The 12,199-nt window shown below is 38.0% G+C and overlaps 2 protein-coding genes across 3 annotated transcripts; one reads left to right on the plus strand and one right to left on the minus strand.

Moving 5' to 3' along the window:
- Nucleotides 1-905: 905 nt before the first annotated feature.
- On the minus strand, nt 906-2,736 carry zgc:112496 (uncharacterized protein LOC541336 homolog). The gene is made up of 6 exons (XM_024285057.2): nt 2,597-2,736; nt 2,351-2,495; nt 1,977-2,070; nt 1,700-1,859; nt 1,356-1,508; nt 906-1,199 (listed from the first exon to the last, which is right to left on the minus strand). The coding sequence occupies exons 2-6, from the start codon at nt 2,473-2,475 to the stop codon at nt 1,021-1,023; spliced, it is 711 nt and encodes a 236-aa protein (XP_024140825.1). The 5' UTR covers nt 2,476-2,495; nt 2,597-2,736; the 3' UTR covers nt 906-1,020.
- wdr24 (WD repeat domain 24) lies at nt 2,691-12,189 on the plus strand. Of its 2 annotated transcripts, none has more exons than XM_024285049.2 (11): nt 2,691-2,760; nt 3,745-3,820; nt 4,337-4,827; nt 5,825-5,999; nt 6,077-6,749; nt 7,315-7,427; nt 7,502-7,623; nt 7,696-7,800; nt 9,777-10,114; nt 10,600-10,784; nt 11,857-12,189. In XM_024285049.2, the coding sequence occupies exons 3-11, from the start codon at nt 4,347-4,349 to the stop codon at nt 12,023-12,025; spliced, it is 2,361 nt and encodes a 786-aa protein (XP_024140817.1). In that variant the 5' UTR covers nt 2,691-2,760; nt 3,745-3,820; nt 4,337-4,346; the 3' UTR covers nt 12,026-12,189. The 2 variants fall into 2 exon arrangements, with proteins under 2 accessions (XP_024140817.1, XP_024140819.1); XM_024285051.2 differs by having other exon boundaries at nt 7,508-7,623.
- The last annotated feature ends 10 nt before the right edge of the window (nt 12,190-12,199 follow it).

Consider the following 12,199-nt stretch of genomic DNA (forward strand, 5'->3'; position numbering starts at 1 on the left):
GTTTAGCTCCTCTTAGGTATGGGTGACACTCACTGCAGGACGGTGCTGGTGAAGCAGGCTGCTGTAGCTTCCTAAATTAAACCATGTCATCATTCATTGTCTGGTTTTTAGGGTTTTTTTTTAAATTAGCACTGGGTCCAAAAAAAGAGGAATTATTGCTTAATTTTCCAAATATCTAAATTGAACCTTGATGGCTTAAAAAGTTCAAAACAGAATGATTAAGGATGTAAAAATAGCAAAAATTAGACATTTTTGTTTTATATAAGCAAGGAATTGTTGTTGATTTTCATCTGAAAATCAAACTACTAGGTCAAAAACTATATATTTATGGGTGAGTCAAGTTTCCTTCAACACATTAGATTGAAAAGTCAGAGATGAGCACGTTGAGTTTTTTTAAGCTCGTATCAAGAAAAAGGTGCCAAATTTCTGAGATGAAACATCTCAGACCAGACAAAAGGTTGTGCCAACTCAGCGTTTACAAGCGAATAAAAACAGGAACCGACTCTTCAAGGAAAGAATTCACACATGAAATTATTTATATCAAAGTACTTTACAACCAATTGTACTTTTTAAATGTTCTGAATGGAAACATTTTATATTGTATGTATACGTGTGTATATATGTTTATCTATATATACACACATATACATATCTTTGTTTTATTTTGTACTGTTCATTGTCCTTTTGATTTTATTTAATTTAGAAACTATATAAATAAAAAAACAATACTGTGGCCAAAGTTGTTTATTTGATTTTCATGTGCAATTATTCCAGCTTTTGTGCATAAAAATATACTTTCATTTTGGTTTAACAGTAAAATATTAGTATATAATTGAATTATAAAGTGATGAAAAACTCAAGTGAACACATTTAAAACCAGGCTTTACAACCGTTTTGATTGATTCATGGGAAATAAAAAAAAAAAAAAATCACTGAATGATCAGATTTGTTTTAATACAGACTTTAATTAATATAAAATAAATCTCTTCAATAGAAGTCGTTATATATCAGTGAACAAATTTAGACCGATTTGAGCTTCTTTGCTTTGTGTTCACCATCAGAATCCGAGGTTTCTTCCTGTGTTTTTTTGTTTTTCACTTTTAATTCTTCAAAAAGCCCCAACTGCTGTTTTGTAGCTATGGTCATCGCCCACAAACACAACTCCAGCCTTTGAGGCGTCCAGTCCTGCTGTGGATCCACTGAGGGTAAAACAAAGCCGCATAAAAGCATTTTCTCCAACACATTTTAGTTATTATTTACCAGTATTTTTCATTCTGATGTGTTAATAGCTTTTGCTTTTAATAGAGAAGTACACCAAGATAATTCTATAGACCACTCTTTTATCAGAACCTCACCTTTGTTTAGTTTTTTAGACCGTTCAACGATCTTGCTCAGGTACAGAGCGTAGTTCTTGGCTGTGTACTGGATCGGCTGCAGTCCTGGCACACTCTCCATGGCTTCATCAGACATGAATGCAGTCTGTTCTGGAGCTCCTGCAGCCAACACGGCTGGAACCAAACAGTCAGAATCGAGGAAAATGCAACAATAAGAACCAAAAAAAAAAAAATTTAAACAAACAAAGTAACTACAGCTACTTTTTATGTCTGTATTTTCTGGATAAATCTAATAAACCTGACTTTTTTTTAATGGAAGTCTGTCCACATTCATGCACAGGCTAAAAAAATAAGAGTTTGCCAACCTGAAGCAGTAGCAGGGCCAACTCCTTTCAGGGAACTAAGTTCTGCAATCGCTGCCTGGACATCAGGCAGGAGGCTAAAAGCCTTTCTGGAACATTTCTCCACCGTATCCTCGCTGTTGGACGCCACCAACTGCTGTAGCCTGGGCCTGAACTTCCCTCTCTGAAAGGGACACCAACAGAGTCGCATAAGAAAACGGTAAACTGCAAACTCTTTTACAAGAAATACACTTGCAGAGAATATATAACTATAGAATTTTACATTAGAGATCCTACTTACAGTCAGCTTCCACTGCATTAGTTTCACCAGCTCGGAAAGAGTGATGTATTTTTCTGCTCGACTTGAAATCTGAGCGGGAAGCTCCTCTTGGAACCTAAAGACAGTTTAGAAACAATGTAATAATTAGTATTAACAAATGTAAAGTAAAGTAAAACTAAATTATGCATTTAGTTGTAGGGAGTTGTGAGTCTATAAAACTCAGGATACCCAGTATATTTGTAAAATAAAAAAAAGAAAAACACAATTGACCTGAATACATTATAACAAGCAACAAATCACAAATTAATGCAAAATGTTGGGAAGACAGAAAAGTAGTACATAATACTGCTTATAAAAGAAAAGGAAAAAGCAAATATATATATTTTAATATATACCATTTGTCAAGTTTAAGCAGGTTCCCCGTTTTCTTTCCTTGGGCTTTAGCCTCGACCACATTCCAGTACTTGTCATACACCTTCCTCCATGTTTTTGGTTCCTCGCAAACAAATAGGCTACTCATATCAGAAGGGTTATTATCCGCTGCAAATACAAAATACATTTATATAATGTTAATTTTACTGACAATTTTGTTATTATACAACAAATTGGTAGATAAAAACACCGTTATCGTGGGAAAATACCTTTCGTTTGTTGTAAATATCACATTTGCTCTCACCACGATGGACTAAAAAAATATAAACAACCCCTACACGTTCGCGCTTCCTGCACAAGCAACTCTCGCGAGATTATCGCAAAATACAACTTCCGGCGCTGCAAGCATTTAACAACACTTTCACAACATAAGGTTAGTTAAAAATATAGAATATTCTGACTGAATTTCAGTTTTAAGTTAAACGTGCTTAGTTTTTCCAGCTCTCCTTTAGCTATCTGACTCATTAATTAACCAACTATTGTGCCCGTTTTGTCACCGCAAAACTGTTAAACCTAAGCTAACATTAGCCTCACATTCCTGTCATGTTTATGGTTTTGAGAGTTACTCAGAAGCTATAAGTAAATGTATGGTTTATATAAACATATATTTTAATGTGTTTTTAATCAGGACTCCTATATTGCTTTAATCGTGACAGGTTTCCAACCTCCTTTAACCTTTTTGGTTTTTGCACATGTGTATGTTTCTACATATAACTCTGGAACGGGTCAATCATGTGATCAACTCTTAAAAAACAGAACAGGCTTGTGTTAATGATTAGTTTTTATTTAAAAAATAAAATCATGTTGTGAAAATACTATATCTAATCGCGGTGGGGTTTATAACAGCAGAATAATCAAGTTTACCGTGTTGTCCTAGTAATTATATCGTTTTGACAGTATTTTAGATCATGTGACTTTACTGTACTTTACTGTAGACATTACCGTAGTTAGCTCACCAAATAAAACCGAAATAATCTCCTAATTGTAAAGAAAAAATGTTCTGTTTTGATTTTTAGTATTTGTACTCATGGAAAACAAATAGGAACAACCTCAGAAAAACAGTACACACTTTGTTTAATTTTAATATTTTCTTTAAAAGATTGTCCTCTTGCAATACATATTTATTTTTAAATTAAATGTTGAAGTTCCTTGTTTGTTTTAGTTGTCTTTTTGTGAGGTAGCCCCATAGAAATCCATGATTGGTTGCAGATCAGATAATATCAGTGAAATCCGGCTAGCTTTTTAAATCACTTAATGTTATTTTTTATGCTTTTTAGATCGCTTTAAATTTTTTTTAATCATACTGCTCTAGTTTGCACAAAGTTGTGTTGCTAATTTACTGCTTTCTCACTTACAGACGGGTTCACATGGGAGCACATGAAGAGGACTTTGTTCAGTGTCAGACATTCATGAAATTATCATTCAGTCAAACAGTAGGTGTTTTTTTTAATTGGCATGCTTTTCACATGTTACTGTTTCTGTCTTCTCTGTAGTTTTGAATGCAAATATCTAATGTCTTTCCCTAGAGCTCCCCCTGCTGGTGGGACCATCATATATTGATGCCAGGCACTCTCTTATTGAATCTTTTTTTTATATATATATGAAATCTATAAATATTATACTAGTGAGTGTGAAAATGTTTGCAGAAAAAAGTAAACATTATGAGATTAAAAAAAAGTCTTTGATGATTCTTTCAATGCTCATGCTCGTTTTTGTGATGTTTAACCTCTTAAAACCCATTCTAATATTTAAGCTAACCTCTAGTCACAGAGCCCCATTTAAGCAGAATTAACTACTGTGTGGTAAAATAACCCAAAATCTGATGTTTTTTTTTTTTTTTTAGACAAAACCTTGAAATTTTTTCATTAATTTAAAACTGATATTTTTTTGCAGCAGTGTTGGAATGTTTTTTTTTATTCTGTTTTTGTTTCTTTTTTTGGAACACTCAGCTCGATAAATATGGAGAAGATGTCACGGGTCACCACCGCCCTAAGCAGCAACACCATCAGTGGCAAAACTATGTTCTGCCACTTGGACGCTCCTGCCAATGCCATCAGCGTGTGCCGCGACGCGTCCCAAGTTGTCGTCGCCGGGCGGAACATTTTCAAGATCTACACCATCGAGGAAGAGCAGTTTGTGGAAAAACTGAATTTGCGCGTTGGCCGCAAACCCTCCCTGAACTTCAGCTGCGCTGATGTCATGTGGCACCAGATGGAGGAGAATCTGCTGGCCACAGCTGCTACCAACGGGGCGGTGGTCACGTGGAATTTGGGAAAGCCGTCTCGCAACAAGCAGGACCAGCTGTTTACCGAGCACAAACGCACCGTCAACAAGGTGTGCTTCCACCCCACAGAGGTTTACATGCTGCTGAGCGGCTCTCAGGACGGCCTGATGAAGTGCTTTGACCTGCGGAAGAAGGAGTCTGTCAGCACCTTCTCAGGTAACGAGTGGATGAGTGAATTGTAAAGCGGAACAAATCCTTTAATGACCCAGTCTAATGAAAATAGAGTTTTTTTGTGTTTTTAACATGAACATTAATTGCATTTCAGAGTATTCCTTTATTCAAATCATTGTGAATCAGGAACAGACGAAAAAATGCAGTTGGTAAAAGCTTTGTGATGTAGAAAATATGCTGGACCACAAAAATAATGATAATTTTACAAATTTTTCTCGACTAAACTGTATGGCTGGATAGCTCAGTTTTTGTGAGGGGGCAGAAGTATCGCAATTTTAGCCGGTTTCGTAAGGGTACATTTCCTAAATTTTAAGAAACCTCTGTCAAAAATTATATTTTAAAACTTTTCAGAATTATCCGCTTTTAAGCTTTTAAATGCGAATAAACTGTAACTGTCTAGCAGTTTAGTGTGGAAGATGAGATGCAAATGCACAGAGAATGTTAATCGTTTTATTTCTGCCAAGGCAACATTAACAAGTGTTCACATTTATATAAGTACACCCGTTTACCTCAGGAGTAAAACTGGCAAAATGCTACTTTTTCGAGAAAACGGCAAAGAAGTTCAAAAAAAGAGAGAAGAAATGAGAAAATAGGTCTAAAAAAGAAAAAAAAACTGGAAAAAAAAGTTCAAAGGCCTAAAAAGGGGGTTCTGGCTGAGGACTGGCCAATGGGTTTGGGAGCAAATTGTGTTTTTTTTGCAGCCAGCTCTGACAGGGGGAGGGACTTCCAGCTATTAATTTTCGAGCTCCATATTTTTTATCTGTGGCCTGATTATTTTGATTTTTGTTGCATCTGTAATGTTAGGTTAGAGGTGTTAGGGGTTGTAAGCTAGGGTGTGTAAACAAACTAGAAAACAACAGTTTTGTAGATTTTAGCCTAAAAATGACCTAATCATAATTAAAAGATGACTGGAACTGCTTTTAAAATAACTCAAAAGATGACTGGAGCTGCAATACTGACTCTCCTGTTTTGGCTCTTGCAGGTCAGTCAGAAAGTGTGAGGGACGTCCAGTTCAGCATGAAGGATTTTACATTTGCTGCATCCTTTGAAAACGGGAACGTTCAGCTGTGGGACATCAGACGACCGGATCGGTACGAGAGAATGTTCACCGCCCACACCGGGCCCGTCTTCTGCTGTGATTGGCACCCCGATGACAGGTACTATAATAACACCTTAAAGTAAATTCAAAGTTTCGGATTGTCTTCTGGTGTTTGAAGTTCTCATGTTCTCTCAGAGGCTGGCTGGCGACAGGAGGCAGAGACAAGATGGTGAAGGTTTGGGACATGACCACCAACAGAGCTAAAGAGATCTACTGCGTCCAGACCATTGCGTCCGTGGCTCGAGTTAAATGGCGCCCCGAGAAGAGGTTTCACTTGGCCACCTGCTCCATGATGGTGGACCACAACATCTACGTGTGGGATATCCGCCGACCCTTCATCCCCTTCGCCACCTTCGAGGAGCACAAAGACGTGACCACTGGTATTGTGTGGCGCCACCAGCACGATCCGGATTTTCTGCTCTCCGGGTCCAAAGACAGTACGCTCTACCAGCACATGTTCAAAGACGCCACACGGCCCGTAGACAAGGCCAACCCCGAGGGTTTGTGCTTCGGACTTATGGGGGATTTAGCCTTTGCGGCCAAGGAGAGTCTGATAAACAGTGACACCAATAGGAAGCCCTACGCTGGCGGTGATCGCCGCAATCCCCTCTTCTTCTTCAAGAAGACCGACCCGACAGAACAGTTTGCTCACGTGTCCAGTGCGCTGACGATCTACGAAACGGACTTTGACAGTAACCACATGGACTGGTTTGTCAGTACGGCGCAGCGCTATCTTCTCAGCGGAAAGCCTTTTGCCGAGCTGTGTGATCACAACGCCAAAGTGGCCCGGGAGCTCAAGAGACCTCAAGTAAGATTTCCCAGCAGCCTTTGGTGCAGTTTACCCAGAGAAGCCAAGAATGTGGTTCACATACTTTCTCTTGCAAAGGTTTAAAAAAGATGGCGTCCAAATCCCTTCATTACTCACTACTTAGTGCTCTATCTAGTGCGTTTGCCATTTTGTCATGTCTGAAACTGCAATTCCTAAATCCAACAACCCGCTAATTTTCCAAAAAAGTTTTTCAAAAAAACAATTTGCTACTATAGACCACAATGCATTGTGTTTGAACTGTTTGGCATTTGAAAAAATACATTTAAATTTATAAATTATCTAAGATTTCATTATTAGAACACAGTGGAATTATAAATAGTCTTTGTAAAATGTTGTTTTTACTTGACATTTAAAAAATTATTAAAAAGTAGTGACTTTGTGTCTGAATTGCATTGAAATCCAGTGAACTGGATATTTAGTCTTTTAGGAGTTAGATTTAAATGTGATATCCTCTTAAGTTATAACAGATGTTCACTTGGATCTGGAAATGTCATTTGACTGTGAATCTCGTGCATGTTTGCTGTGATGATCCGGTTCTGTTCAGGTTTCTACGACGTGGACCATGCTGAGGATTATGTTCTCCGACCCAGCCAACCTTCCCGCAGCCGGCCTTAACCACAGCCTCAGTAAACTCGGCTCCTTACCTTTAATGAACAGGTTAAAGCACAACAAATCGATCCAGCAAATGATGTCTGCATTTCTGAGGCTAAAAGATGAATCCTGATTTTTAGTTTCAGTTTGAAGGATTCAGGCCTGGGCACAGAGAGCAGACTGGAGCGCAGTAAAGGAGACAACAGGCAGGATAACATCCACCTGGAGGCTGGGAACTCACACATCAGCAATAATAATGAAGGTGGGAGTGGCAGTTATTCGTGCAGAGGATCTGGATGTTGTTTTACTGATGTAAACTTTGATGCAACTGCAGAAAACGAGGAGACGGAGGGCAGTGACGGCCCTGCAGAGTGCATGTTTGGAGACGCAGAGTTAGACGATGACGATCTCTACTCAATGGACCATGAAAACCAAGCAGGTGAGTCGGTGAGAACTTCTCGTCTTTAGAACAGGGGTCCCCAAACTAAATCCACCTCCACATCTGGCCCGGCCCCCCCACACTCTTTTTTTTCTTCTTCTTCTCAATCTGACCAATCAAGACCCACATTGAACGTGACTCTTTATTCTACCCTTCTGCAGTCTGAACTATGACGGGAAAGGATAGACTATTTATTGGTTTAATAGTCTAAATGAGCCAAAACAGCGAGCATGTAGCTATAGTGATTCACTTTTCTTCATTTCTTTATCATTATTTTTCTTCTGTACATTTTTTGAATGTCCATAGCTCTTCAGCTCTTTCAGCTATTGAAATATTCAGCTCTTTTAATGCTAGCATATTCGATTGTTTTGGCAGTTACTAAGGATTTCTCTGCTATTTTGGAGTTTAGCTAATAATTTAGCCACAGGCTAACTGTTTTGGCTAATTTAGGGTTTTTCCAGTTGTTTATGCCAGATGTTTTGGCTAATTAGACATTTTACCAATTTTTTTGGGATGGGGGTAAATTGGCATTTAGCTAATATTTCAGCTGCATGCTAGTTGCTTTGGCTAATTTTGTTTTTCTCAATTTTTTAGTCTACTTTGGAGTTTAGCTAATATTTTAGCCTTATGCTAGCTGTTTTGGCTAAATTAGACATTTTACAATTTTTTTCCCCAATTTGGCATTTAGGTAATATTTCAGGTACATGCTAGCTAGTTTGGCTAATTTTGTTTTTCTTAATTTTTTAGTCAACTTTGGAGTTTAGCTAATATTTTAGCCTTATGCTAGCTGTTTTGGCTAAATCAGACATTTTACAATTTTTTTCCCCAATTTGGCATTTAGGTAATATTTCAGGTACATGCTAGCTAGTTTGGCTAATTTTGTTTTTCTTAATTTTTTAGTCAACTTTGGAGTTTAGCTAATATTTTAGCCTTATGCTAGCTGTTTTGGCTAAATCAGACATTTTACAATTTTTTTCCCCAATTTGGCATTTAGGTAATATTTCAGGTACATGCTAGCTAGTTTGGCTAATTTTGTTTTTCTTAATTTTTTAGTCAACTTTGGAGTTTAGCTAATATTTTAGCCTTATGCTAGCTGTTTTGGCTAAATCAGACATTTTACAATTTTTTTCCCCAATTTGGCATTTAGGTAATATTTCAGGTACATGCTAGCTAGTTTGGCTAATTTTGTTTTTCTTAATTTTTTAGTCAACTTTGGAGTTTAGCTAATATTTTAGCCTTATGCTAGCTGTTTTGGCTAAATCAGACATTTTACAATTTTTTTTTTTTTTTTGGTCAATTTGGCTTTTAGCTAATATTTCACCTACATGCTAGCTGTTTTGGCTCATTTTGTTTTTCTCCATTTTTTTAGGCTATTTTGGAGTTTAGCAAATATTTCAGCCATGTCTTAGCTGTTTTGGCTAATTTATTTTTTTTTCAGTTTTTTAGGCTAAATTGGCATTACGCTAATATTTTAGCTAGCTATCAGCTTCAGCGTTTTCAGCTATCAGCGTTAGCCATTTTAGCCATCAACTTCATCGTTTTCAGCTATCAGCTTTAGCCATTTAGCTATCAACTTCATCGTTTTCAACTATCAGCTTTAGCATTTTTATTAATCAATTTCAGCATCTTGAGCTGTTAGCACCAGCATCTTCAGCTGTTAGCACCAGCATCTTCCACATTCAGCTTACATCATTCACACCAGCATTATTGCTAAAAATCAAATTTTTCAAATATTTTAGTATTATTTTTTTTCTAAGAAGATTACAGAAATTAATCAAGTTTTGCTATGTGGGGCTTTCTGGAAACCCGTAAATGTTTACATTTAGGCTGTGATTGTTCCACTTTTTCTGTTAGCCTACAAACCAACCCCAGCCCCACATCAGAGAAGAAGACAGTTATGTTGACCTCACAAGAAAAAGTTTGGGGACCCCTGCTTCAGTAGAAGTACCACCACGCTCATTTTTATTTGTCCTTAGAGGAGCAGGAGTACACGCTTCCACAGGAGGGCTTCCAGCTGCGGCACGAAATCGTGGACAACCCATCCGCCCCAGAGCACTTCCAGCAGGACAAGGCCGACTCGCCTCACGTCAGCGGCAACGAGGCCGAGGTCCCCTGCCTCACTCCCATAGAGTCTTTCTCGCTCATCTCCATTTCCCAGCCGCTGTTCACCCACCATCTTCCCGCTAGCTTCTTCTGCCCCATTGTGCGGGAAATGCTGAGCTACTACGCCGAGCAGGGTGACGTCCAGATGGCTGTGTCTGTGTTGATCGTCTTAGGAGAAAAGATCCGAAAGGAGATTGACGACCTTACTCAGGTTAGAAAATAAATCCAATGAAATTTGTTTTAAGACCCACTAAGATCATCTTTTGATGTTTTTTTTTAATAATTTCCAGAGGTTTTGATTTTTATTTTGAGCCAATCTCAAAAGAACCTGTGTCGTTTTCAATGATTTTGTTTCTGTAGAGCAGCAGTGGTTCCTTAGAGATTCACCTTTGAGTTGTGGGCGGGACTATAAGCCCACCCTCTCTTCCCTTCACCCATCTGTTTACATGCTCTTCTGCATATTTTTCCAACAGCATTTTATCATCTGCTCCAGATTTACAACGATTTGAATAAAGAAATACTCAGAAATGCTTAATTTTCTTGATATATGTCCTCTATCATCAGAAAAATGCCAAAATTAGATGTTTAAAAACACCAAAAATCATCGGAGTGGATCTTTAATGTTGTTGAAAATGCCTCAAATATTTATTTGACATCAATCAGTTGAACTGTGACGTTTTTCATCCGTCCTTTCAGGAGCACTGGTACATGTCTTATATAGACATGCTGCAGCGGTTCGAGCTCTGGAACGTGTCCAACGAGGTCATCAAACTGAGCACGTGCAGCGCTATTACCTGCCTGAATCAGACGTCCACGACTCTCCACATCAACTGCAGCAACTGCAAGCGACCGATGAGCAGCAAAGGCTGGATGTGTGACAGGTCTGACCGTCTCGATTGACCCTTCTGAATTCATCCAGAAATGGTTAAACATAACTTAAAGGGTAACCAAACATGGAAGTTGTGGGCTGACTCCGCCCACAGCTGAAATTTGAGAATCCAGTCAGAGGGGTGGGGCTGGGGAACAGGAATGTTATCATTACTGGAGCTTCAGATCATGATGTGAGTTTGACTAATCAAGAAATTCAACTGTAATACCTCGTTTCAACCTATAGCTGGCAGCACACCGATGATTTTTAACTGTATTTTGAAGAATTAAACACGTTTATTTTAATTTGTCAAAAAATTGGCAATGACCAACATACAGAACTTTTAAAGCCCCATTTATAGATGTCAACGGCCAAAAAAATGATTTAAAAGGATTTTTTGATTGAATTAGTTTTCTGTTAGAGATTTACTCCACAATTTGTAATAAAATTTGAGTTTTTTTGAAATATAGATATACAAATCAAAAAGACCAATCAGTCGTCAACATTCTGTAAACCTGATTTTCAAAAAAGTGTTTTATATATCCATATAAATATAGATGTAAACATAGTTTTCATAAATATACAAATTTATTTTCTGCTTGATCGGTTGGTCAGTTTTGCTCTATTTTTTTGGTATTACGTTTTTAAAAATTGTTGACATGTTATAAATGATTCAAAAAAGCTTGAAATTCTACAAAAAAATGTAAAACTGTAACAACCTTAGAAGTGCATTAAAAATTTTAGATGAAAATGTTAAGAAAGCAAATAATAGAAAATCAAGCTCCAAATTTACTCAAAAATAAAACATAAAAATCCAAGAAATTTGAATTATATGAAATCAGAAGTTAATTGATTAAATTTTGGGGGAAAAAAAGGACCGGAAATATCTTCTGTTTTATGTATTATTTTGCTGAAATGCAGATTTTTTTATTTTTATAAATGAAATCCTCATCAGCTGCTGATAAAGTTGGGTTTTTAGGAACAGTTTTTCATTTTAGTGCTGCAAACAAGAACATTCTTTTACTGTATACTAAAACTCTGTGACTGGAGCAGGCTCTCCTAAGTGGAATGTGACTGTCCTCCAGGTGCCATCAGTGTGCCAGCATCTGTGCGGTGTGCCACCATGTGGTGAAGGGCCTGTTCGTGTGGTGTCAGGGCTGCAGCCACGGCGGACATCTGGAGCACATTATGAACTGGCTGAAGAGCAGCGCTCACTGCCCTGCAGGCTGCGGCCACCTGTGCGAGTACACGTGACCCGAGCCACAGCTGGTTCCCAGAGGAAGATGAGGAAGTCGTCCTCAATGCTGGCCTGGATCTCACTCCGTCAGGCGTCGCAGAGAAAGAAGACCGCGTCTCCTATCGACTTGGTCCTGGAGCGTTTTGATGAAGGTTTTTGAAGTAAAGTCAGACCAAGTTCATGTGTGCACT

Source organism: Oryzias melastigma, linkage group LG19, assembly GCF_002922805.2.
Source record: "Oryzias melastigma strain HK-1 linkage group LG19, ASM292280v2, whole genome shotgun sequence".
In the NCBI taxonomy this organism is placed as follows: Eukaryota; Metazoa; Chordata; class Actinopteri; order Beloniformes; family Adrianichthyidae; genus Oryzias; species Oryzias melastigma.

What these genes read in the sequence shown, in the direction of transcription:
- zgc:112496 (XM_024285057.2), bottom strand. Translation starts at nt 2,475, where the DNA reads ATGAGTAGCCTATTTGTTTGCGAGGAACCAAAAACATGGAGGAAGGTG. An exon ending in TAATGCAGTGGAAGCTGACT is followed by an intron (nt 1,860 to 1,976) that starts GTAAGTAGGATC and finishes TGTCCCTTTCAG; the next exon opens with AGAGGGAAGTTCAGGCCCAG. An exon ending in GTCTAAAAAACTAAACAAAG is followed by an intron (nt 1,200 to 1,355) that starts GTGAGGTTCTGA and finishes TTTTACCCTCAG; the next exon opens with TGGATCCACAGCAGGACTGG.
- wdr24 (XM_024285049.2), top strand. Translation starts at nt 4,347, where the DNA reads ATGGAGAAGATGTCACGGGTCACCACCGCCCTAAGCAGCAACACCATC. An exon ending in GATTGGCACCCCGATGACAG is followed by an intron (nt 6,000 to 6,076) that starts GTACTATAATAA and finishes ATGTTCTCTCAG; the next exon opens with AGGCTGGCTGGCGACAGGAG. An exon ending in AGATTGACGACCTTACTCAG is followed by an intron (nt 10,115 to 10,599) that starts GTTAGAAAATAA and finishes CCGTCCTTTCAG; the next exon opens with GAGCACTGGTACATGTCTTA.